This window comes from Microtus pennsylvanicus, chromosome 9, assembly GCF_037038515.1.
Source record: "Microtus pennsylvanicus isolate mMicPen1 chromosome 9, mMicPen1.hap1, whole genome shotgun sequence".
Classification (NCBI taxonomy): Eukaryota; Metazoa; Chordata; class Mammalia; order Rodentia; family Cricetidae; genus Microtus; species Microtus pennsylvanicus.
This window is the reverse complement of record NC_134587.1, coordinates 56615650-56636844: the sequence shown is the minus strand read 5'-3', so window position 1 is coordinate 56636844 and position 21195 is coordinate 56615650. Positions and strand designations below refer to the sequence as shown.

At 45.7% G+C, this 21195-nt stretch overlaps 1 protein-coding gene across 1 annotated transcript in view; it reads left to right on the top strand.

Moving 5' to 3' along the window:
• Efnb2 (ephrin B2) overlaps positions 1–11534 on the top strand; it is a 43119-nt gene extending 31585 nt beyond the window's left edge. Inside the window, exons 3-5 of the mRNA XM_075986123.1 lie at positions 6208–6300; positions 7019–7132; positions 8458–11534. Of these exons, the coding sequence (XP_075842238.1) occupies positions 6208–6300; positions 7019–7132; positions 8458–8846 (596 nt within the window). The 3' untranslated portion in view covers positions 8847–11534. The remainder of the gene's footprint in view (positions 1–6207; positions 6301–7018; positions 7133–8457) is intronic.
• The last annotated feature ends 9661 nt before the right edge of the window (positions 11535–21195 follow it).

Here is a 21195-nt window from a genome sequence, read left to right as displayed (position 1 = left end):
GGAGTAACCTGATAAATCAGAATGACATTCATGGGTAGATATTGTGACTGTCCTCCCGGTGGGTTGCTATCTCTGGGGGTTCAAGCCTTGTTTGCTTCCTGGCCCTTGCACATTCATCTATAGAGTGACCTCAACTCCTGAAAGCGGCCAAGTAGCTGATCTGTACAAGTCTTCCCAGTATAGATCCTTATAAAAACAGCTGGCTAGAAGGTGTACCCAAGGGGCTACATGTTTAAAGACTTCTCTTTCTGAGCTGTCGATGAGTTGCCCTTTCTTAGTGCATATAGAATATTTGAGCACAGAATATAAGTTAAGACATCTCTCCAAAACACACACACACAAAACCACATCTCTTTGTTCTTCATCCGTGACTTCAGTGATTCTTCAAAGCTGAAGAAGAGAAAAGGTCCTCAATTGTGATTTTTTTTTTTAAGATGGGCTTTTTCCAAGCCACTCTGCCCAGTGCAGAAGCTGATTGGTTGTGCTGTGTGGATGCTCCAGGGGCACTTATTCTCTATGCATGATTGGCTGCTTGGAGATTTTGAAAAAACAGTTAAACAGCGACACGGTTTTAACGGGAGGGATTGTTCCTGTGAGCAGGGCCTGTTCTCCCTTGGATGAGAAATGCATATACCCTCTATCCCTGCTGGCTTATGATGTTCAAGAGTGGACAGTCCTCTACTTTCAAAGAAAGTTGATAAAATGTGAGTGGCGGCCCAGCCGGGAGCCACACTGGGTTGTTTTCTTGTGTGTTTGTTTTATGTTTTGTTGAATGAATGTTTCTCTTTGAAAATCCTTTGTGTCTTCATGAGACAGTTAGTACCATGGTGTTTTTGCTCAGTGGCCAGGCAAGCTCGGCCTTATGGAATGAGATGGTGTGGGTGTGTGGGGGGTGGATGGGGAGATGCATTCCACCTTGTCCCTGAAAAGCCACGGTCTTCCCTGTGCTTTGAACTGATACTGATGTTTGTTTCAGACATTTTCTTGTTGTCCTTTTTAAAGATAAGCATTAAGTTCTGGCTTTTCCTGGGCGTTATTGTTTCTGTGTTTAGGACTTGGCTCCTTCTGAGTCAGTTGTCTTCGAGAAGGACCTTGCTTTAGAGATTAAATCCATCTCTGTGGTCTATTCTCTGAATCTCTATTGTGTTTTTTGGAATTTAAACTGATACCAAGCTAAGCAGAAAGATTTTAGCTCCCCAGCTTGGATGTTGACATTAAATAACTTCACCTTGATCAGCATCCTTATGTCTCAGCTGGCGTACATCACTTTTTATTTTGTTGATGCTCAGGGGTGCAGCACCCGTGGGAGGACACAGCAGCCTGGTTCTCAGTATTGGGGTGACTTTAACGTTGTGTCTCTCTGGATGATGCTTCTTGAGTTTGCCAGTTAGTCTGCTGCTGGTTCCTCCGAAGCCTGTGCTGAGCTTGGTGGAAGGGTGTATAGGAAATCTCATCCAGGAGAGCAGGGTTGGTGTGGCCAGTGTGTGACGCAGGCTGGGCTAGCACAGCGTGGATAGATTGGTGGTGGCAGGGAATTCTCAGAGAATGCTGGCTGTTTGTTGATCAAAGGTGTGCCATCAAGGTCAGCCCCATGTAAGGCCAGAGCGTCTGTGGTTTTCCTGACCCCATACACTTATTGTGAACTCCCTCTCGTTAATTATTATATTTGCTTTCAGATGTCATGGCCCTCGTAAGCCACTTAAAATAGTTTGACCCATCCTCCGTGGTGTGACTAGGCATTCGGACACCATCCTGCCATAGGACCCTAAGCTGTGGCCTTTGTGGGATGGTACTGAGCTGCAGAATATTTGGCTCCTCCCTTGCCAGCCTCTGTGGGAACAAGGCCTCCCTCTGAGGAGCCCACTCTTATGCACTGGGCTCCATCCAGCTGCAGCCGCAGCAGCTTGGCCTTCTGGGAGGGAGCAGAGCATGTGGCGTTCCTCTCTCTGTCAGGACTATTCTGTCTATGGCGTCTATTTTCCCGCCCCCACCTCTGTAGCTCTGTTTGTGTTCACCTACCAGGACCACCGCCCAGTAGGAGCCGCAGATAGTTGCAAACGCGGGCATCTCAAACTCTGAACGTTTGCTTTGCTTTTGTTTTAAGAGAGAGTCTGCCTGCATTGCCCGCACTGACCTCAAACCCTCGACCCTCACATCTTAGTCTTCCCAGCACTAGGATTGCAGATATGGATGCCACACCCAGTCAGGGTGCTTTTCTGTTGAGCGGTGACTGTGGAGAAGACAGGGCAGTGTAGTGGTGTTGTCCGTGCCCTCTGAGTTAGACCCAAGGTGCAAAAGCTTTTAAAACCCAGTCATAAAATGGCATCTGTAAAGTGTCTTTATTAAGCCTACCTCCCAAATGGATAGAGAAACTTCAAGTACTTTAATTTTATAAAGTATATTTCACCCGCAATGAAGCCAAGGGAGAGAAATGTCTGGACATTACATAGAAGCCTAGGTTATATTTCCTGTCTCTCTGTGACTGAATGCAGTCTTACCCAATGATCGTGGCCACATTAGGTCATGCTGGTGGGGTTGATACTGAGGAAAGCTAAGCATAGTGAGGTAACGTTTATTTTTATTCTTTAAGTTAAAAATTCCCTGGGGCATTCACATAAATGGTACAGTTGCAAAACTACCTAATGAAATGGAAATCGTCTTTATTCCTACATATTAGCAATTTTCTTGTTATGTTTCAAAATCAGTGCTGAGGTTTCTGAAGCTTCTAGGTCCTAGGTTGATGGGGGAAATATCAGAATACTAACCTTTGGTGTATTTCAGTAGTCCGTGGCCAGGAAGGAGAGGTGCAATCAGGACAGAACATGGGGCCATTCTTCCAGCTGGGGCAGGTCCTCTGGAGTAAGAATTACTCTGCCTATGTAGAAAATCGAATTTACATCAGATCTATGGCTCGTATCTCATAAGGCTTCTCTCTACCATGTTACACTCCTAAAGATTATATAACCTTCTGAAGTTTCTGTTGGCGCAGACATCTGAAAATGGGTTTTTCCATGACACCTTGTTCCTAGCCGTATCCAGTTCTGTTGCTGTGGCAAAGGCTGCTCAGAGGAGGAAGGCTTGCTCTTGGCTTGCAGTTTACAGGGATACAGGCTACGGTGGGGGTAGACAGTCACATGCCACCGTTCATGAAACTGCTTGCTCCCCTCTCAGAGAATCAGGAAGCGGCATGTTTTCTCTCCCCCCAATCGCCCAGCCCAATGTGTCAGGGACCCCAGCCCCAGGCCCTGGATGGTGTCCCCCACATGTAGCACAGATTCGACCACCTCAGTTGTCTCTGACTGGGAAGAGATCTGACATGTTCAAAGACACAGGTGTCACAAGTACCCTACAAGTTTCCTAATCCACCCTTCCTTGTGGCCATCACCTTTCACAGTGGTCCTTGCAACAGTATCATACAATGTGCCATTTCTAACAAACAACTGGTAGGAATAAGTTCTTCCCAGGTTCTTCCACTGACTTTTGAAAAACTGTCGTTGTCCAGAATACTGTGCTTACCCCAGACTTTTCTACTCTTCCCACCAAACTGATACAGTCATACAGTACTCCTCCTCCCTCCTTCCCTCTTCCTTTCTTCCTTCTTTCCTTCCTTCCTTCCTTTCTTTCTTTCTTTCTTTCTTTCTTTCTTTCTTTCTTTCTTTCTATCTCTTCCTTCCTCTCTCTCCCCCTCCCTCCCTCCGTCTCCTTCTTCCTTTCCCCCTCTCCCTTCTCCCTCCCTCTCTCTGCCTCCTCTCTGTGGCTCTTTCCTCTCTCTTTCTCCTTTCTCTCCTCTCTCTTTCCTCCCTCCCTCCTCCTTCTTTCCTTCCTTTCTTTCTTTGGTCAGTCAAAAAGGGGACAGATTTTAAAGCTGTGAAGTGGTTTCTATTTTACGCAGCCCTGTCTCCCTCCCACAGTTCTATGGTCTCTGGATGCTAAAACACAGACTGAAATTTAATTTGACTTCCTTTAGCGATCTTTACATCTGGGGGGTGGTTTGAACATCCTCTGGGGCAAACCTGGGGAGCTCAACACAAACATTCTGGCTTAGAAGCAGCACTGGCCTACAAATTAAAGTGTGTGTGTGTGTGTGTGTGTGTGTGTGTGTGTGTTGGAATTCAGCAGGGCCCTGCAGATACTGGGGCTTGCAGGTCGTGGTGCTTCCTAACCTGCCTTCCTTTTGGTATTCTTTTTAGTTTGAATCTGATTTTTCCCTCTGAGATTACACCAAAGAGATCTGTAGTCTTCCCCACCCCTTGCTCAGCTTTCAGTTATCACTGTCCTTTGTCAGATGAGGGTTCAAACTTTTAGCAAGAAAAGAAAAGTTGTTTACTAGCTTTCAATAGGATGCACTTTAGCACAAAGTGCTTTATGAGTTCCTGAGTCTAAACTTAGTATTCTCCTCAAGTTCAGGAAGCTAGACGTTTGACCAGTGGTTTCTTGAAACAGGTCACCTTTCTACTTTTTTTTATGTGGGGACATATCCTGATTCCTGAAATGAAGGGAGAAAACTCTAAGCAATAACTGAAGATTCGGCAGTGCCCTGGACCCTTCAGAAATAGTTCTCAGAGGACCCCATGCTGTGAGAAGCCTTAGGAGACAGGCTCTGAGACTGAGCTACTTTTATTGCAGAAGGGGAAGGAAGCCAGGAGAAAATGGTAACAATAGCAGCAAAGGCCCTTTTTTAGATCCTCAGAAACACAGTATCTCTAGACAGTTCTTCTGAGTTATCTGCCGAGCATTTCTTCCAGTTTGTGAGTGGATACTGTTTAACCTACTGCAGCACCCCAACAAAATTATTATGGCAACTCTTACCTGTTTTCCCAGGAAAACTGAAAGCGTCAGCAACAGCCGAGGAAAGAGTTACAGTTATGAGACACTCTCAGATAAGGGGCGAGATATTTATATGCACAAGAGGCGCCTTTGTTTTTAGGAGAACAGTGAGATAGGAAGTTGGTAACCCAGCGTGCAGAAGCAAATTCCTGTCTAGTTCCTCAGTTAGAAACTTCTACCCACTCTGAAAGCATTTGGAGCTGTTTGGGGATGGCATGCTTGAAAAACAAAACAACCAGGTTGAAAGAAGTCGCCAGAACACCTGCCCCTTTTTCATTCTCTTCCGAGTGTAGCGCTAGTGGACAGGACTTTTGATGGTCCAAGTGGAAGGTGATTGAAGTTCCAGGCATGAATGTATATGAAACACTTCTGTTCCTTGCCCCTTGAACTCAAGGGGAAGCAGTGTCCAGCACGTTCCAGCCTCTCCTCCCACTCAGTCTTGAACTGTAATTGAAAGCCTGCTCCTCATTACGGAGCCTGACAGCCCATCTCTTTGCAGCTTGAGTTACGAAGCCATTTAGAGAAATCACTGGCCTAAGGACAAACAGCAGGGTGTGTAGATACAATGTAGCAGGAACACATTGGTAGAAGGGATGTTATGGAAAGGGAATCCACTTGGCCAGCCTGGGGCAAGGTGGTTGGTTGCCCCCACCTGTGTTGTATCGAAGTTGTCACAAGCCCCAGACAGGGAAAGGGGTGTGCTGAAATCTGTCCTGCTGGAGTTTTCCCCTGCAGGAAACTTGGCTGGAGCGGCTGATGCGGGGGTTGATAAAAACACAAGCTTGCAGGGGCTTCCATGGTGATGTGAAGGCGGGCTCCGAAGACCCAAGTCCTGTATGCTGCTTCAGCACATTTCTGGCTGGAGAAGGGAGCAAGGGGTGTCAGAAGGCTCCCCTGCTAGTGTTTACAGGACTTGGATGCCTGACAAAGGGAGCATCAAGTTAATTGTTCTTGAAGCAGGAAGTCTGGAGTGGAGGAAGCAGGTGTTGGGAGCTGATTACCCAGTTTTGAAAGGACTGTGTTCGCTCTTCAGCACTTTCTGGTTTGGCTCCCTGGGAGTCCGTGGGTATTTTGGATGGCACTGTCCCTTTTACCTGTAGAGTAATACTAGATCATACGTGTACGGGAGGGCATGTTTAAGCGCATTTGGGAGCAGGCAGCCTACATGTAGCGGCCATGTTTGTAGGATCCATTTCTCTTTGTTTATTTTTCTGTTTCTTTTCGGCTTTCAGCATCCCATACATTCAGAAAACTTGTGACAAAGAGTGAATTCTTATTTTTCAAGTTGTTTTCAGACATTTCATGTTCATGTAATCTTGGCCTATTGATTTCCTGATTTTTTCTTTATTTTTTTGTTTTGTCCATTTTATTTTTAATCAGCTACATCAAATGGGTCTTTGGAGGGCCTGGATAACCAGGAGGGAGGGGTGTGCCAGACAAGAGCCATGAAGATCCTCATGAAGGTTGGACAAGGTAAAAGATCATCTGCTGCTTTGTGAAAGCCACTGTGACCGGGTGTAGCCCCCAGCTAGCGTGGCACCCGGGGTGACGGTGAGCCCCACTGTCGCCCCTCTTTTTAGTTTTGAAGGCAGCCCCCTCTCTGCACTTTGAGCCACTGGCAGAGTCCCCCCACCTCCCCCAAGCGATATGCTCAGTTTTTCTTACTGGAGATCTCTCCAAAAGTTCAGGTCAGCGAGACAGATGTTGCCACAGATATGTGTATTTCTCTTTCACAATGCAGAATGCCTCTTTGATTGGGAAATCAAAGTGTCCAGTATGTAAACCCTGGCTCTGCAGCTTTGTTTTATTTTCAAATCTGGACAGCCCAAGAGCCGCGTTTTCATGTAGAATAACCTATTGTGCAGAAAGAAAGAATTATTCTTCTAATTAGAGACCGGTATGGTAGTCAATCAACTTGCTCAGTTAAATTGAAATGTCATCTGCAGTACTTCGACTGCCAAATGCAAGAATCCCTATAGTTTCCACAGATGGCCTCCTAATCTAAACCTCCGAAATAGCTAGGATAACCGTTCTGATTAAAAAGGAAGGTTATATTCTTGTATTTCACAGTGCTTTGCATAAAGAGTCTTATGTTCATTGCTATTCGTGCCTCTTGAGATATCTGTGCAGCTCCTGAAGCTTGCTATTGTCAGATGTCGGTGCCATGATTAATCGCTTGCTCTTCATGTAGATGCAAGTTCTGCTGGATCAACCAGGAGAAACGATCCAACAAGACGTCCAGAGCTAGAAGCTGGTACCAACGGGAGAAGTTCAACCACAAGTCCCTTTGTGAAACCAAACCCAGGTACAGCAGGGTTGTGTGGATGTGTATCTGTGGGCTGTGTTTTTGTAGAACCCCAAGAGGCAGAGAAGCCTCGCCAAGCCAGTGGGATTCACTAGTGGGCACAGATGCCTGGGAACTTCACTCAGACCGAGTCAGTATTAACTCTGCCACTAAAACCAACTAACTCATTCCCATCAAAGTCTTACTGTCGCAGTAACGGCGCTCACCAGAAGTGCCAGTCACCAGCAATGTTCCTCCAGACGGGTCCTCATTGGCTGAGGCTGTATCTTGCTCAGCCTCGACGCCATCCCAAAGCTGATGCTAATGTGTATATAATTCGTGCCCTAATCCCTGTCTAATTGCATCTAATCCACAAAGAGCCTCGCCGATCCTTTTCTGAATCTTAGAAAACGTTGCCTAATGGCGTACTTTCCAGGTGGCTGTCCTTAATGCTTTTCACATTCTCTGTAAAATAAAATTATCACCGGGCCCACTGACCGAAGCATGCCCTCTAAAACGGGCTCATTTTCTCAACAGTTGTGGCTCATTGTGCTGTGCCACTTCACAAAATGTGGCACACACATCAGCACCTTTGTAGTAAGGATCTTTGTGCTGGTTTCAGAGGTGGCAAGAATTCAGATCTACCATAATATTATGCCTCTTTTCAAGATTCAAGGAAGTTTTGTTGTTTTTTTTTTCCCTCTAACTTTCAATGACAAGATGTGTCAAATTCTTGTGACAAATTGATAAATGGATAGGATAACGGTGCCAGGCAATTCTTTAGTGCTAACATTTGGGTTAGCAGCCTGTTCGGTGCCAGAGCGTCTGCTGCCTTCCAAATATATTTTAAGTGTAAATCAAATAATACAACCGAGTTTCGAATTGAACCCCTTCCCAGGCCCCATCACTCCTTCCTTTCTGGCACATATCTTCTAGTGGGCAGGGCTGTCTGCGGAAGGCAGGCGTTTTAAGATGCACATGACACACGGCTTCTAGAGTGAGGGAAGACCAGGCCGGGGCAAGGATGCACCGTACTCTGCCGTGGCGGCAGCAGGCGCCTTTCTTTCTGCTGGGTCCGGTGCTCCATGAAGTGCTGAGGCTATGGAAGCCCGTGGCTGGCTGTCCGGCCGTTCTGCTGCAGGAGACACAGACAAGAAAGCCACTGGGGATAGTGTGTGAGTGAGTGTTGGACCTTTTGAGCTCCTTCACCTCATCTGTTGATCTCTGTCAGTTCTCCCTGTGAGTTGACCGTAGGCCATGTTTAATCGTTGCATTTCGAGGGTCCTGCAAGCCACAGCGCAGTCTCAGAACCACAGTAACAGGCTCTTCTTCTTACATTTGTACAGGTTCCAGTACTGACGGCAACAGCGCGGGGCATTCCGGGAACAATCTCCTGGGTTCCGAAGTGGCCTTATTCGCAGGGATCGCATCAGGGTGCATCATCTTCATCGTCATCATCATCACCTTGGTAGTACTGCTGCTCAAGTACCGCAGGAGGCACCGCAAACACTCTCCGCAGCACACGACCACGCTGTCACTCAGCACACTGGCCACACCCAAGCGAGGTGGCAACAATAACGGCTCGGAACCCAGTGACGTTATCATACCGCTAAGGACTGCAGACAGCGTCTTCTGCCCGCACTACGAGAAGGTCAGCGGGGACTATGGGCACCCAGTGTACATCGTGCAGGAAATGCCCCCACAGAGTCCTGCCAACATTTACTACAAGGTCTGAGGCCTGGGACCTGCGCCTCCCAAGGGAACTCGCGCCTTGTTGTGGGCGCAGGGACTGCCTGAGCCTGGCTGTGGGGGCAGGGTGCCTCCTGGAAGAGCCTGGAGCTGGACAGTTTTGTAGTCTGTAGCTTTTCGGCCTTGGGGAACCACAGACCCTCCCCGGAAGCTGGAAGACTGCTAGGAGATTCCCACTTGGACTGCCGCGTTCCCTCGCGGACCTCCAAGCCATGCACCCAGCCTCTCAGGCATCTGCAGAGCCCGGGGAGGACACGGTAGGCTATGGAAGGTGCAGCAGCATCTTAGGAGAAGGCCGTGCACCAGGCCGGCCCCTGCCTCCATGTTTCCTGCCGTGCACGCTGGACTTGTCACTCGGACCTCGGGCTCAGTAAGGTTTTCAAAAAGATCTCTAGCGTTTAGTCCTTACTCACTCCTTCTGTTGCCAGGGCTCTGACACCTCCCCAGACCCCACACCACATTCTGCATCATTAAGGGACCCTCACCGCAGAGTCCCGGCTCCACCCTTTACACCAAGATCAAATTAGATGGGTATTAGGTACAGAGTTCTGCTTTCCTGGAGTCTGGGTCAGCGGGGAAGCCTGGGAGGTGTGGAGACGAGGGAAGGGTGCCAGTTTCCACCGGCTTCCAGCCACTGCAGGTCAAGGCTGCTGCCCCTGGAGCATAGTGGGGAAGCCAGAAGGAAATGATAGATGGTGCTTTGGTTTTACCGAAAGAGGCAGGTGGGAGACCACAGACTGTGGTAAGTGGTGCCCAACTCACCGTCACTCGGCTAGGCAGCAGGGAATCAAAAAATCCCTCTTCCACTGTGGAACAGAGGGGTCATTTGTTGTGATAGGACCAGCCAGAGCACAGAGGGAGAGGAGAGGCCTCTGGCGAAGTCCTGGGGCAGGACTGTTGAGGTACTGGCAATAAAAAAAATAAAATAAAGCGCAGCCCTGGAGCTGCGGGAGAGTCCGTCTGCTTTGGGAGATGGTCTAAGCAGACTCAGCTGCTATATTACCCCATTTTATTAAACACAGGGAAAGCATTTAGGAGATTAGCAGAGAGCCAAATCTGACCTACAAGTTGAAAAGCCAAAGGTCAAACAGGCTGTAAGTCCATCACCACTGAGGTTATTGGGGAATTCTCATTAGGAAAGGTAGGTCAGATCCCCCTCCCCAGCCCCCATAAGTGCCCCTCCCCCTCCCCGATTGAGCCTTACACTTTGGTTTTTGGGTTATGGCCAGCCGTGCTGTCCGGGCTGTGAGGCTGTACCCGGGCTCCGTTGTCAAAGCACACATGGCCCACGTCTAAGAGTCCTTAAGATGGAAGTAAGTTATGATGTCGAGGGGAAGGAGGGAGATAGGACATATTTATATTAGGTGTATAGAACACAAGGGATAGAAAATGAAAGATTTTTTACTAATATATATTTTAAGATTACACACAATACACACCAGGAGATGTGGGATTTCGTTAGCCGTGGCGATTAAAGCGATCCCAGCCCTTAGTGCTTTACAGAGTTAATGATTGGATAGCTACTTCTGAGAGAAGCTGTGTCGCCCCAAAAAGTTATCAGTAACGAGAACAGAAGACGAAAATAACAAAGTCCCGCAGACATCTCACGGAACTGTAGACGAGGAATGCCAGCCCCCAAACGCCAGGAAATCGGTGCACTGTGCCCTATGTTAGACAAGGGGACTGGCCTTCACTGTCTGTGTTGGGTTTTCCCTTGCCCTATGGGCTGAAGTGTTCTCTGGAATCCAGCAGGTCACACTGAGGGAGTTACAGTTGAAAGTTTAGCTGTGGGTCCCTCTTCTCCTGTTCCTATCCCTGCCCTTCCAGAAGAATAAACAGGAAGCAGGAAGCCTACTTTTTTTTTTATGTGCTATGCAAAATAGACATCTTTAACAGAGTCCTGTTACTATGGTAACATTTTGCTTTCTGAATTGGGAGGAGAAAAAAAATTGTAACGACAGCATTTGAAGGTTCTCAGACCTCCAGTGAGTACCTGTAACAATGAGTTGTCACAGAAATCATTCCCTGCTTCCCAAACCTGAAAATTATGTTGGTTCAATGTATGTGTATGTGTGAGTGGGTGTGTGGTACACGTGTGTACATATATGTATAATATATATCTCCAGTATATATTATATATATCTATATCATATTTCTGTGGAGGGTTGCCATGGTGATCAGCCACAGTACATATGTAATTCTTTCCGTCACCCCAGCCTCTCCTGTGCATTCACGCAAGATTTTCTGGTAAGCCATCAAAAGTCGTAGGAACGGGGAAGGAGAGGGATGAGGAGGGGAGACATGGGAAGCCGTCTGATTTTAATGAAATCAAATGTCTGTGTCATCAGTTGGCTACATTTTTTGGTCCTATGCTAAACTGTGAAAAATCAGATGAATTGATGAAGAGTTACCCTGTGCGTCTGTTTTGTGTCTGGTGCAGAAGATGACAATCTACCAACTGTCCCCTTATTTGGAGTTGGTTCAGCTTTGGAAAAGTTACTGTAAATGCCTTGCTTGTATTCCCATCCCGGTCACCTGACTTGGGAGCTTGCACCATCCTGTGTAAGAAGATGCTGTAAATAGGTAGACCAGATCTTACCGTCTATGGATTCGGGGTGTTACAGTAGCCTTACTCACCTTTTTAATAAAAATACACATGAAAACAAGACAGAAATGGCTTTTCTTACCCAGATTGTGTACATAGAGCAATGTTGGTTTTTTATAAAGTCTAAGCGAGATGTTTTGTATAAAATCTGAATTTTGCAATGTATTTAGCTACAGCTTGTTTAACGGCAGTGTCATTCCCCCTTTGCACTGTAATGAGGAAAAAAATGGTATAAAAGGTTGCCAAATTGCTGCATATTTGTGCCGTAATTATGTACCATGAATATTTATTTAATTTCGTTGTCCAATTTGTAAGTAACACAGTATTATGCTTGAGTTATAAATATTTTTTTCTTTGTTTTATTTTCCTAGCCTGTCATAGGTTCCAAACCTGCTTTTACTTCCACATGACAGTTAGCCCCAGAAGACGAGATCCGAGCAGTCACATTCCACGTCTCTTTCAAACTGAATTTGTTCTTAAAAAAATAAAATATTTTTTTCCTATGGAAAAAGCGCCTTCACAGTATTTTCTTTTCCTTTTTATTATTTTCTCTTTTCTTTTCATTTTCTTTCTTTTTCAGTTTACTTTGATTTTCTCCCTTTTATGCCCACTTCTCAAGACAAGTCATGCATGTATTACAAATAAAGTTTGGTTAAAGCCCTGACAGCCCACGCAGGAAAAGCCTGCCCTTGCACCTGTGTTCCACAGTGGGAATGGTCAGCCAGGCAGTGAACCCTCGAAGAAAGGAGGAAATAATGTATTCTGCTGCTTAATCGCAGACGGATTACATGTCTGCGTCGGCTGAGCACTTTGGTAGGGTGACCCTACGATAAAGGCAGATGTCAAATGTTCTTCATAAAGTTATACCTTGAGGAAAGTGTCTTATCAAATTGCATTAAGGCAAGCCAGAGACCAGTGATGAGGTTAAAAATTCAAGACTGGGGAGATGCTTCAGTCAGCCTGCCGTGCAAACATGAGATCTAGTGGCCTGAACACCCTACATCAAAGCTGAGTGAGTTGACCGTAGCCCCTCCTGCCCCACCCCCCAAACCCGGAGAAAGACTATGCAATAGTCTCATGGAATAAGTGAGCCTTGAGTCCAGTGAGAGACTCTGTCTCATAAAATAAAGGTGGATAGTCGTCCAAGGATGACAGCTGATGTCAGAGAACAGGGACACGTGCACAGAGAACATAGGCACACAGCTACACTTATAAGTATACATATAAAACGCATTTTTAAAAAAATGAAACACATCTCTAATGTGCTCCTTCAATTACCCTGAGGTTTGGGAGTATTTTCCTGGCTTATTGTGGACTTTGGGGTCTCGATGTTTGCACTGCCTGGAACCTTTGTAAGCAGTGAGAGTCTAGCCCACAGGGGGTTAGCACTATTGCTAAAATCAGTTGCCATCCACCTTAGCCCAAGGAGCGATAGAGCTTAGGTAAGGGGGATGTGAAGGCCCTCTCTCCTGAGGCCAGTGAACAGGACAGGAGTTCCAAGACCTGACTGCTGTGCTCAAGATCACAGTCCCAGCAGGTGGGAAAAGTCCAGAGTTGTGGATGTGAAAATGTGCAAGCCCTTTCCACACACACGCACACATGCACAAGGCACAGGGATGGAAACTCTGTGGAGCTCTGTGGAGCTTCAGGCTAGACCCCCCGCACTGGCAGGAGGGAATGTTTGCTGAGCAAATGCTTTACACAGCTACAGACCCACAGAAGCTCCTCCGAGGCACAGTCTTAGTCGATTCTTGAGTTTTATCTCCAGCGTTTTTCCCTCTGACTCCTGAGTTTCACTGACAAGTTTCATGACACCATTCAGGGCCAAGTCACTAAACTGGCCCCTCAGTCCTGCATACAAGAGTGGTTTGACTTCAGGTGGGCAAACGGTAGCAATGAGAGGTGCCTCTTTTCCAACTCTGTGGACTCTGGCTTGCGTGCTCAAGTAAAGTCCCCACAGACATGATAGTGTCACTTCCCACTTTTCCTTCGGGGACCATTCTCCACGTTGAGTTAGCGAGGGTCAGTGAAGAAAGAACTGAGATGTGCCAGTGTGGTTTTCCATTGGGGAGAAGACTTGCACTGACAGAAGATGTGAGGAGGTGTTCTTGTCTAAAAGATTAGCTTGCTAAGGAAAATCCCAACTCCTTCAGCCACCTCCCAGCCTGCAGCTGCTTTCAGAGTGGCTCTCACCATTGTTCTCTCTCTCTCTTTCTCTCTCAACCTGAGAGTGTCTCATTCATACACTGGTAGAGGTTTGCAGTGGGACAGGGAAAGATTTCTGAAAGAATGCTCCCCACTTAGGAAGTGCTTAGCCAGCCCTGTCAGACTCGAGCCAGCTGAGCAAGGAGTAAGCGATTGAAAATCAACAACAACAATAATAAAATAGCAAAATTCAGAATGGTCACTTCAACTATGCGTAAAGACCAACAACTGCCTTTCTCTTTGCTTGGGTTCAGTCTTCAGGTGGCTCACAAGAGAACCTCCCCATGGACAGGTCACCTGAGAACTGCAGCCGGCTTTGGAAATGCTCAACCACTGAGCCACATCGGCCCGCAGCATATTCTTCGGCCCACTTGTTGGGGGATAGTGCTTTATGGCCAGGCCTCGAAGCCTGGTGGTGGGCTCACTTCCACCACCTCCCATGGCCCACCTCCCATTGCCTTCTCTACAGACTTGACCCTAATTTGCTGTTTCTTCTCATGGATGGTATGAGCCTAATTCGCTGTGTTTTGTCTCCTGGATGGTATCGGAAACATACTCTTTACTTCCTTTGTGAGTTAGACCTCTGGGTCACCAGTCTGCCACAGAAAACTATGTCACTGAAAAGTTAGCTGATGATAGAGCTATTATTGTCTGACTAAATACCATTTATTTCTAATAAAGAGATGTAAAAAGGCCCGAATATGTGTGTGCTGTTATTGTTAGAGGCATAAGAACTTTTTTGAGTCCAGGAATAGTAAAGGAGATAGATGTCTTCAAAGAACATTGCTTCAAACCAACTGGGATCTTTAAACTCTACCAAATGCCTCTTCATGTCATGCTGTTTTTGTGTGGTGGTGTCATGAAGACACCATTAAAGGAAATAAAAAAGTAAAATTCATATGTAACTCTAGGATACAGGGAATGAAGAAAGGGGGACTGAGGGAAGGGAGGGCTTCTAGTTCCGGATGTCTGCATTCTATCCAGGCCCCCAGGTACAGTGCTTGGTCTCTTCCGTGTTTGACTCTTAACTGTGTCTTCATTCAAGGTGTGAGAGAGATGAGATGACCCAGCGAGCAAAGACGCTCGCCAGGAGTGGGGACCTAAGTGTGATCCCCAGAACCCACATGAGGGGAAGAGAGAACTGACTTCATCCTACGGGTTATCTTCTGATTTCTACATACATATGCAAAGTGCTAGGTGTGCCCACACACGCACACAAACATTCACACACACATGTACACACACACAAATCATCGCCATCATGTTTTTAAAAAGACGTGAGATGTCTTTGGCCATAACCCCAAATTTCTCTGATGTGCATAGGTAGTCCTTGGATGGAGCCTAACTTGACCCTGAGGAAGGAAGTTTCTGGGGTACCTGTGTTGTCTGCCCTGTCATGGCACCCGGGCAGTCTGTATGGAGTCTCTGACACGCTCTTGTACCCACACTGGGACTCCCTGTGGAATCTCTGATTTGAAGCATAGTTGATAAAACAAATAGAGCAGCATTTCTAGCTCAGATAGAGAGACCTTTGCTGGTTAGCAGACAGCACTGGCTTTGGCCATCCTCCCCTGAGTACTAATTAATGAGTACTAGTTAGGCTGGCCTAAGATGCTGGAAATTAACCTACATATGTAAGCGAACTTTGTCTTACCTACAAGTCTATAAGTCTCTGATATGATGATCTCTCTCTCTCTCACACACACACACACACACACACATACCAATATGCTCACTTTTACAACATGTATTCATTATCCCTTATTATATGCTAGGCAGTGTGCAAAATATTGGCTATTGCAACATGAAAGACAGGCATCCTCCTATTAGGCAATTCCGTGTTCAGTCAGCAACTCCATGAATAGCAATTAGGCCTCTCAGATGCCGGTAAGAAAGGAAATGGTAAGGCTGCTAACTGTTTCTTTTCCTTCAGCACCTTTTAAAAATGTATTTGTCTGTTAGGTCTCCTCTTGTCATCCCTCTCTGCCTCCTCTGTCTGGGGCTGAATTTCTTTCTGTTTAAATCTTTCATTACATACATGCCAACTGGCTGTTAGGATGCTAAATTTAGTCCAACCATTCTGCTCTTTCAAACGTCTTAGGACTATGCCTTAAGAGCCTCTGAAATGATAAAAGATTGTTTTAAAAAATAAATTAATAAATCATATCAATAAAAAAAGAAAGCCTGCCTCTGGCCTTAAAGGGCAAGTAAGAGAGTTTGCATTTGGTTTCTGGCCCACGTTAAATGTGGAGATGTATTTGAAAGGATGTTTCCTGGCTACACTTGGTGTGCTTGGTTCTGAGGAAAGAACTGCAGAGAGTGTCTACTACCAAGAGTTAGTGCCAAACTCGAGGGGTGGGGGAGGGAGGGGAGGAGGGAGAGAGAGGAAAAGAGGGAGAGAAGGGAGAGGGAGGAAAGGAAGAAGGGAGGGAGAAAAATGAATGAATAAAAGGATGATAGATACATAGATGGATAGATAGATCGATAGATAGATGATAGATACATAGATAGATAGATAATAGATGGATGGATGGATAGATATAGATAGATAGATAGATAGATAGATAGATAGATAGATAGATAGATAGATGATAGATACATAGATAGATAATAGATGGATGGATAGATAGATAGATGATAGATAGATAGATAGATAGATAGATAGATAGATAGATAGATAGATAGATCTGGGTTATGTTGTGTACCAGTGACCCCTCCCCCATCTTAGTACCACCCCAGTCTTTCAGCTAGGTGCCTCCTACTTAGCCCCACCCTGTACTGGTAAAGAGGGCTGCAAAGACCAGGGTTTCTTACCAATTCCCAAAGAGAGAGAGAGAGAGAGAGAGAGAGAGAGAGAGAGAGAGAGAGAGAGAGAGAGAGAGAGAGTCTATAAAATGATGGCTGCATTCATCACACCTTCCCTCAGACACTGCTGGCTGGGTGTGAGGAAGAGACAAGGACACCCCGCTTTCCAGGGGCCACACAGTCAGGGAGGTGGGCTGTTCGTTATAGTGTGTGAATTGCACAGGATGTCTCCTGGATGGAGAGGAACCCTTACCACCATCCCCAAAGAGAAAGGTGCAGACCCTGCATGACACAGTGGCATGATGCTCCGTTTCACTCATCTCTTGCACCATGCTCCAGGGCCAGTCTCAATGCAGGGCTTACTGGAAGAGTAGGAGACAGTAAGAGTTTGTGGACAGCCCAGCACATGGGCTCCTAAACGCTCCAGTCCTGATCTTATCAAATGGGAGTGACCACTGTTCCCTGGAGGGTCCTCTGAGAGAGCAACAGGCAGAAGCATGCTTTGACCCTGAATCATTCACCTCCTCAAGGACCCAGAGAGAGTGGATAAATCATGTGGCTTTTCACCGCATGTTTTATGTTATCTCTGAGCACAGATTCTGACAAAATAAATATTTGAATTACACCAGTAGAATTGTTTAAGTGGCACCACCAGCAACGCGGATATTGTGATGACCGTGGTGGTGGTGGTGGAGCCGTGGAAGAAGCCTGGCCCGTGTAATGGGCCTTCCATCCTTTGCACATCCTTCTGAGTTCTCCGAGAATTGTACACGGTGTGTCTTGAGTCCCTTCCCCCTCCATGCCAGGAGGTTAACTTGGCTTCACCTTGTACTGGTCTTGTGTAGGCAACCACACCTGCTTCCAGCTCCTGAGTTGCTTGGTCCATATCCAGAAGACACCGGTTAACACCACTCCTCCCTGATCTCCGTCTCTTGTCATCTTTTCCCTGAAGGTGCTTGAGACTCGCGGAGGGTGTGATACAAAAAATATCCCATCTGTGGCTGAGGTAACAATTATTCTCCACACTTGAATCAGCTGTATCTTCCAACTCCTTAAAGGAAAGAGCAGACAGACATCTTCCTCAAAGACGTCTCCAGCAGTCCGGTCACCAGGGTATGTTAGGGAATCTCTGGATTTCAGATGTGGGTGTCTGCAGGCTGACTTTAGATGATGGCTGGTTTTGTTTTTGTTTTTTTTTTCATTTTCCACCATTTACTCTTGTTATCAAAAATAGCTCAACTCTTCTTGCAAAACAAAAACAAAATCGTACATACTGGACACATACATCACATTTTTCTTCCTATGGCTTTAGCCCACCCCCGCCCCACCAAGAGACCAAAAACTTATTTTTTTTAAAAAAAAGCCCAATGACAACAAAACGACTATCTGACCACATTCACAGAAAATGACACCAGAGTAGTTTTAAGAAATCTGTCTTTTAAAATGTGAACAAACAAATTCTGTCAGACCACAAATGTTAAGCTGTTTATGCTTTAAATATTTATGAGTTCAGCCCCCTTTCTAGTTATGACTCACTTCTATGAGAAAATCCTAAGTCCTTTCACTTTGAGCAATGTTCTATTTGATAAAGTGAAGAGCTGTTTTATTCTGAACATAATTGAATTTATATAGGTCATGACATAATTTTTAAAAATATAAAAAGAATTTAAAAATTGGGTTTTATTTAAACTAATTTTGGAATAATGCCCTAAATGTTCCCAGATTTATGCATTATACTTATTGCCATTGATGACTTCTTTGATTTTTATTTCCTGTTTATTTGCCACAGGCTTTACCTTGAATATACTCCTTTGTTTTTTTCTTTTAAAGGCTGTTTTTGAACGCCCCCCCACAACACAGCAGAAGGCTCTCTCTGCGTCCCTGTTCTGTGATGTTTACCTTCTGTTTCTGTAGCCTTTTACTTTGAGAAGTTTCAAATAAAACAAAAGTTGAAAAACATCTAGATTCCAACTCACTGTGTCAGCAATGTTTTAAGCACAAACGCCTAGCCTGTATTCTACCACACTTACACAGGCGTGCCTGTATTCTAACACACTTACACAGGCGTGCCTGTATTCTAACACACTTACACAGGCGTGCCTGTATTCTAACACACTTACACAGGCGTTCCTGTATTCTAACACACTCACACAGGCGTGCCTGTATTCTAACACACTTACACAGGCGTTCCTGTATTCTAACACACTTACACAGGCGTGCCTGTATTCTAACACACTTACACAGGCGTGCCTGTATTCTAACACACTTACACAGGCGTTCCTGTATTCTAACACACTCACACAGGCGTGCCTGTATTCTAACACACTTACACAGGCGTGCCTGTATTCTAACACACTTACACAGGCGTGCCTGTATTCTAACACACTTACACAGGCGTTCCTGTATTCTAACACACTTACACAGGCGTGCCTGTATTCTAACACACTTACACAGGCGTTCCTGTATTCTAACACACTCACACAGGCGTGCCTGTATTCTAACACACTTACACAGGCGTGCCTGTATTCTAACACACTTACACAGGCGTGCCTGTATTCTAACACACTCACACAGGCGTGCCTGTATTCTAACACACTTACACAGGCGTGCCTGTATTCTAACACACTTACACAGGCGTGCCTGTATTCTAACACACTTACACAGGCGTGCCTGTATTCTAACACACTCACGCAGGCGTTCCTGTATTCTAACACACTCACACAGGCGTTCCTGTATTCTAACACACTTACACAGGCGTTCCTGTATTCTAACACACTTACACAGGCGTGCCTGTATTCTAACACACTTACACAGGCGTGCCTGTATTCTAACACACTTACACAGGTGTTCCTGTGCACCATTAGGTGTTTTACATGCTAACTTTGTCTCTTCCCTCACTCTAGTATCTCAGAAGAGGGAATCTTCCCATGAGCACAATGTCACTTACACCTGGCGGACATCCAACTTCATAATATGACCAACTTATGAAATTCATCTTTGTAGTTAAAAGTTTTTTTTTTTCCCAGTAAAAATCTGCCGTGAGGTCGTGTTTCCTAGAAATGACTCGGAAGCCATGGCCCATGATACCTGATCAATATGGCTGCCTAAACAAGACCTGAACAACATCAACGGATTTGTTAACACAGAAAGAGGATCTCACTGGGCCCTACCCCTAGAGAAGGAATTAAACACACACGTGCTGCAGAGAGAGGGACAAACAGACTTTCCCGGGGATGTGCCCCTAATGTGGTATCCATTATCAAATGGTCAGTCCTGAAATCCTACATATACAAGCAACGTTAAACAGACTCAGCAGGCTGTGTGTGTGTGTGTAGCAATAATAATGAAACAGAGATCATGAATTTAAGAGGGAGTGAGGGAGGGGCCATGGAAGGCATTGGAGTGAATAAAAAAAGGGGGACATGACATAATTATATTTTAATTAAAATTATAAAAATAAAATATAATGATGCTTTTTAGTGTTTAATGATATTTAATGAGTCTACTTAATGTTGCTTGTATATATAGAATTTCAGGACTGACCATTTGATATCGAATGCTACATTAGGGCCTCATCCCTGGGAAAGTCTGATGCTTTTGTATTTGCAAAACAAATGTGTTTCCTCGCACACATCTCTCAAATTCCCCATCATAAGTTAACTCACCAATCCACCAATCCATCTAGAAGTGTGTGCACACACGCGTGCCTATAAATGGATGTGCTTTTTACAAACTAGTCACTCTAAATATCACAGGGCACACCTTGTTTATGCTTCTAGTATATATTTGAAAAGTATAATATTTCTAAATACAACATTTAGATCTCCTTTCTCGTCAGCATTTTCAGAACCATTCGTTGAAATCAGCAACTCCTTGCAGGATCTGCCTTTTAAGTTTGCCTCACACCACGTCTCACAGATACACCTTAGGTCTGTGGGAAACCGCGGGATTGGGTGGCGGGATTGGGTGGCCGTGGTATTTCCCACTTTCCCCTGCTTACGGTAAACTGGGGGAGGGGCTATAGCCGCGAGGTGGAGAGAAGCAGCAGGGAGCAGAAATGGGTCTGTAAAGTCCTTTTGTTGAGGCTGTCACTCGCCTCAGAGGGTGCGGATCCAAGATGGAGGCTTGGACAAGCTGGTCCCTGGGTGACTGTGGGGACCAGAGGCGCTTAGCAACGGGAGACACTGAGCTTGAAAGTAGTAAAACGAGTAAGAGGAACTAGTAGGAGATGGAAAGCCTCCTCTCTTGTACATGCTTGCCGAGGTACCCCTGTGAGCAACGCCTCGTGCCAACACCTATGGTGGAACCGCCTTGTGCAGGGCGCGTCCTTCGGAGCTTTGCAGAGGCTGTGTTGGGCTGCCTTCCAATTTCCTCCCTTTGGCTTCCCAGGTTTGACTATTCAACACTCATTCTACTACAATGCCTTCCTTCTGCACCTCGTTCACCATGTCAACTCTCAGTGTCCCCTACAAATCTACAAGAAGCAAATAGAATGCAAAAGAGGTGCTGTTTGTGGCTTACTGTGTCTGAAGCTCTCTCTCTTCTCTCTCCTTTATTTCCTTATTACATTTATTTATTTTTGTAAAGATTTATTTATTTATTATTTATACAACATTCTGCCTCCATGTATGCCTGCATGCCAGAAGAGGGTGACAGATCTCATTACAGATGGTTGTAAGCCACCATGTGGTTGCTGGGAATTGAACTCAGGACCTCTGGA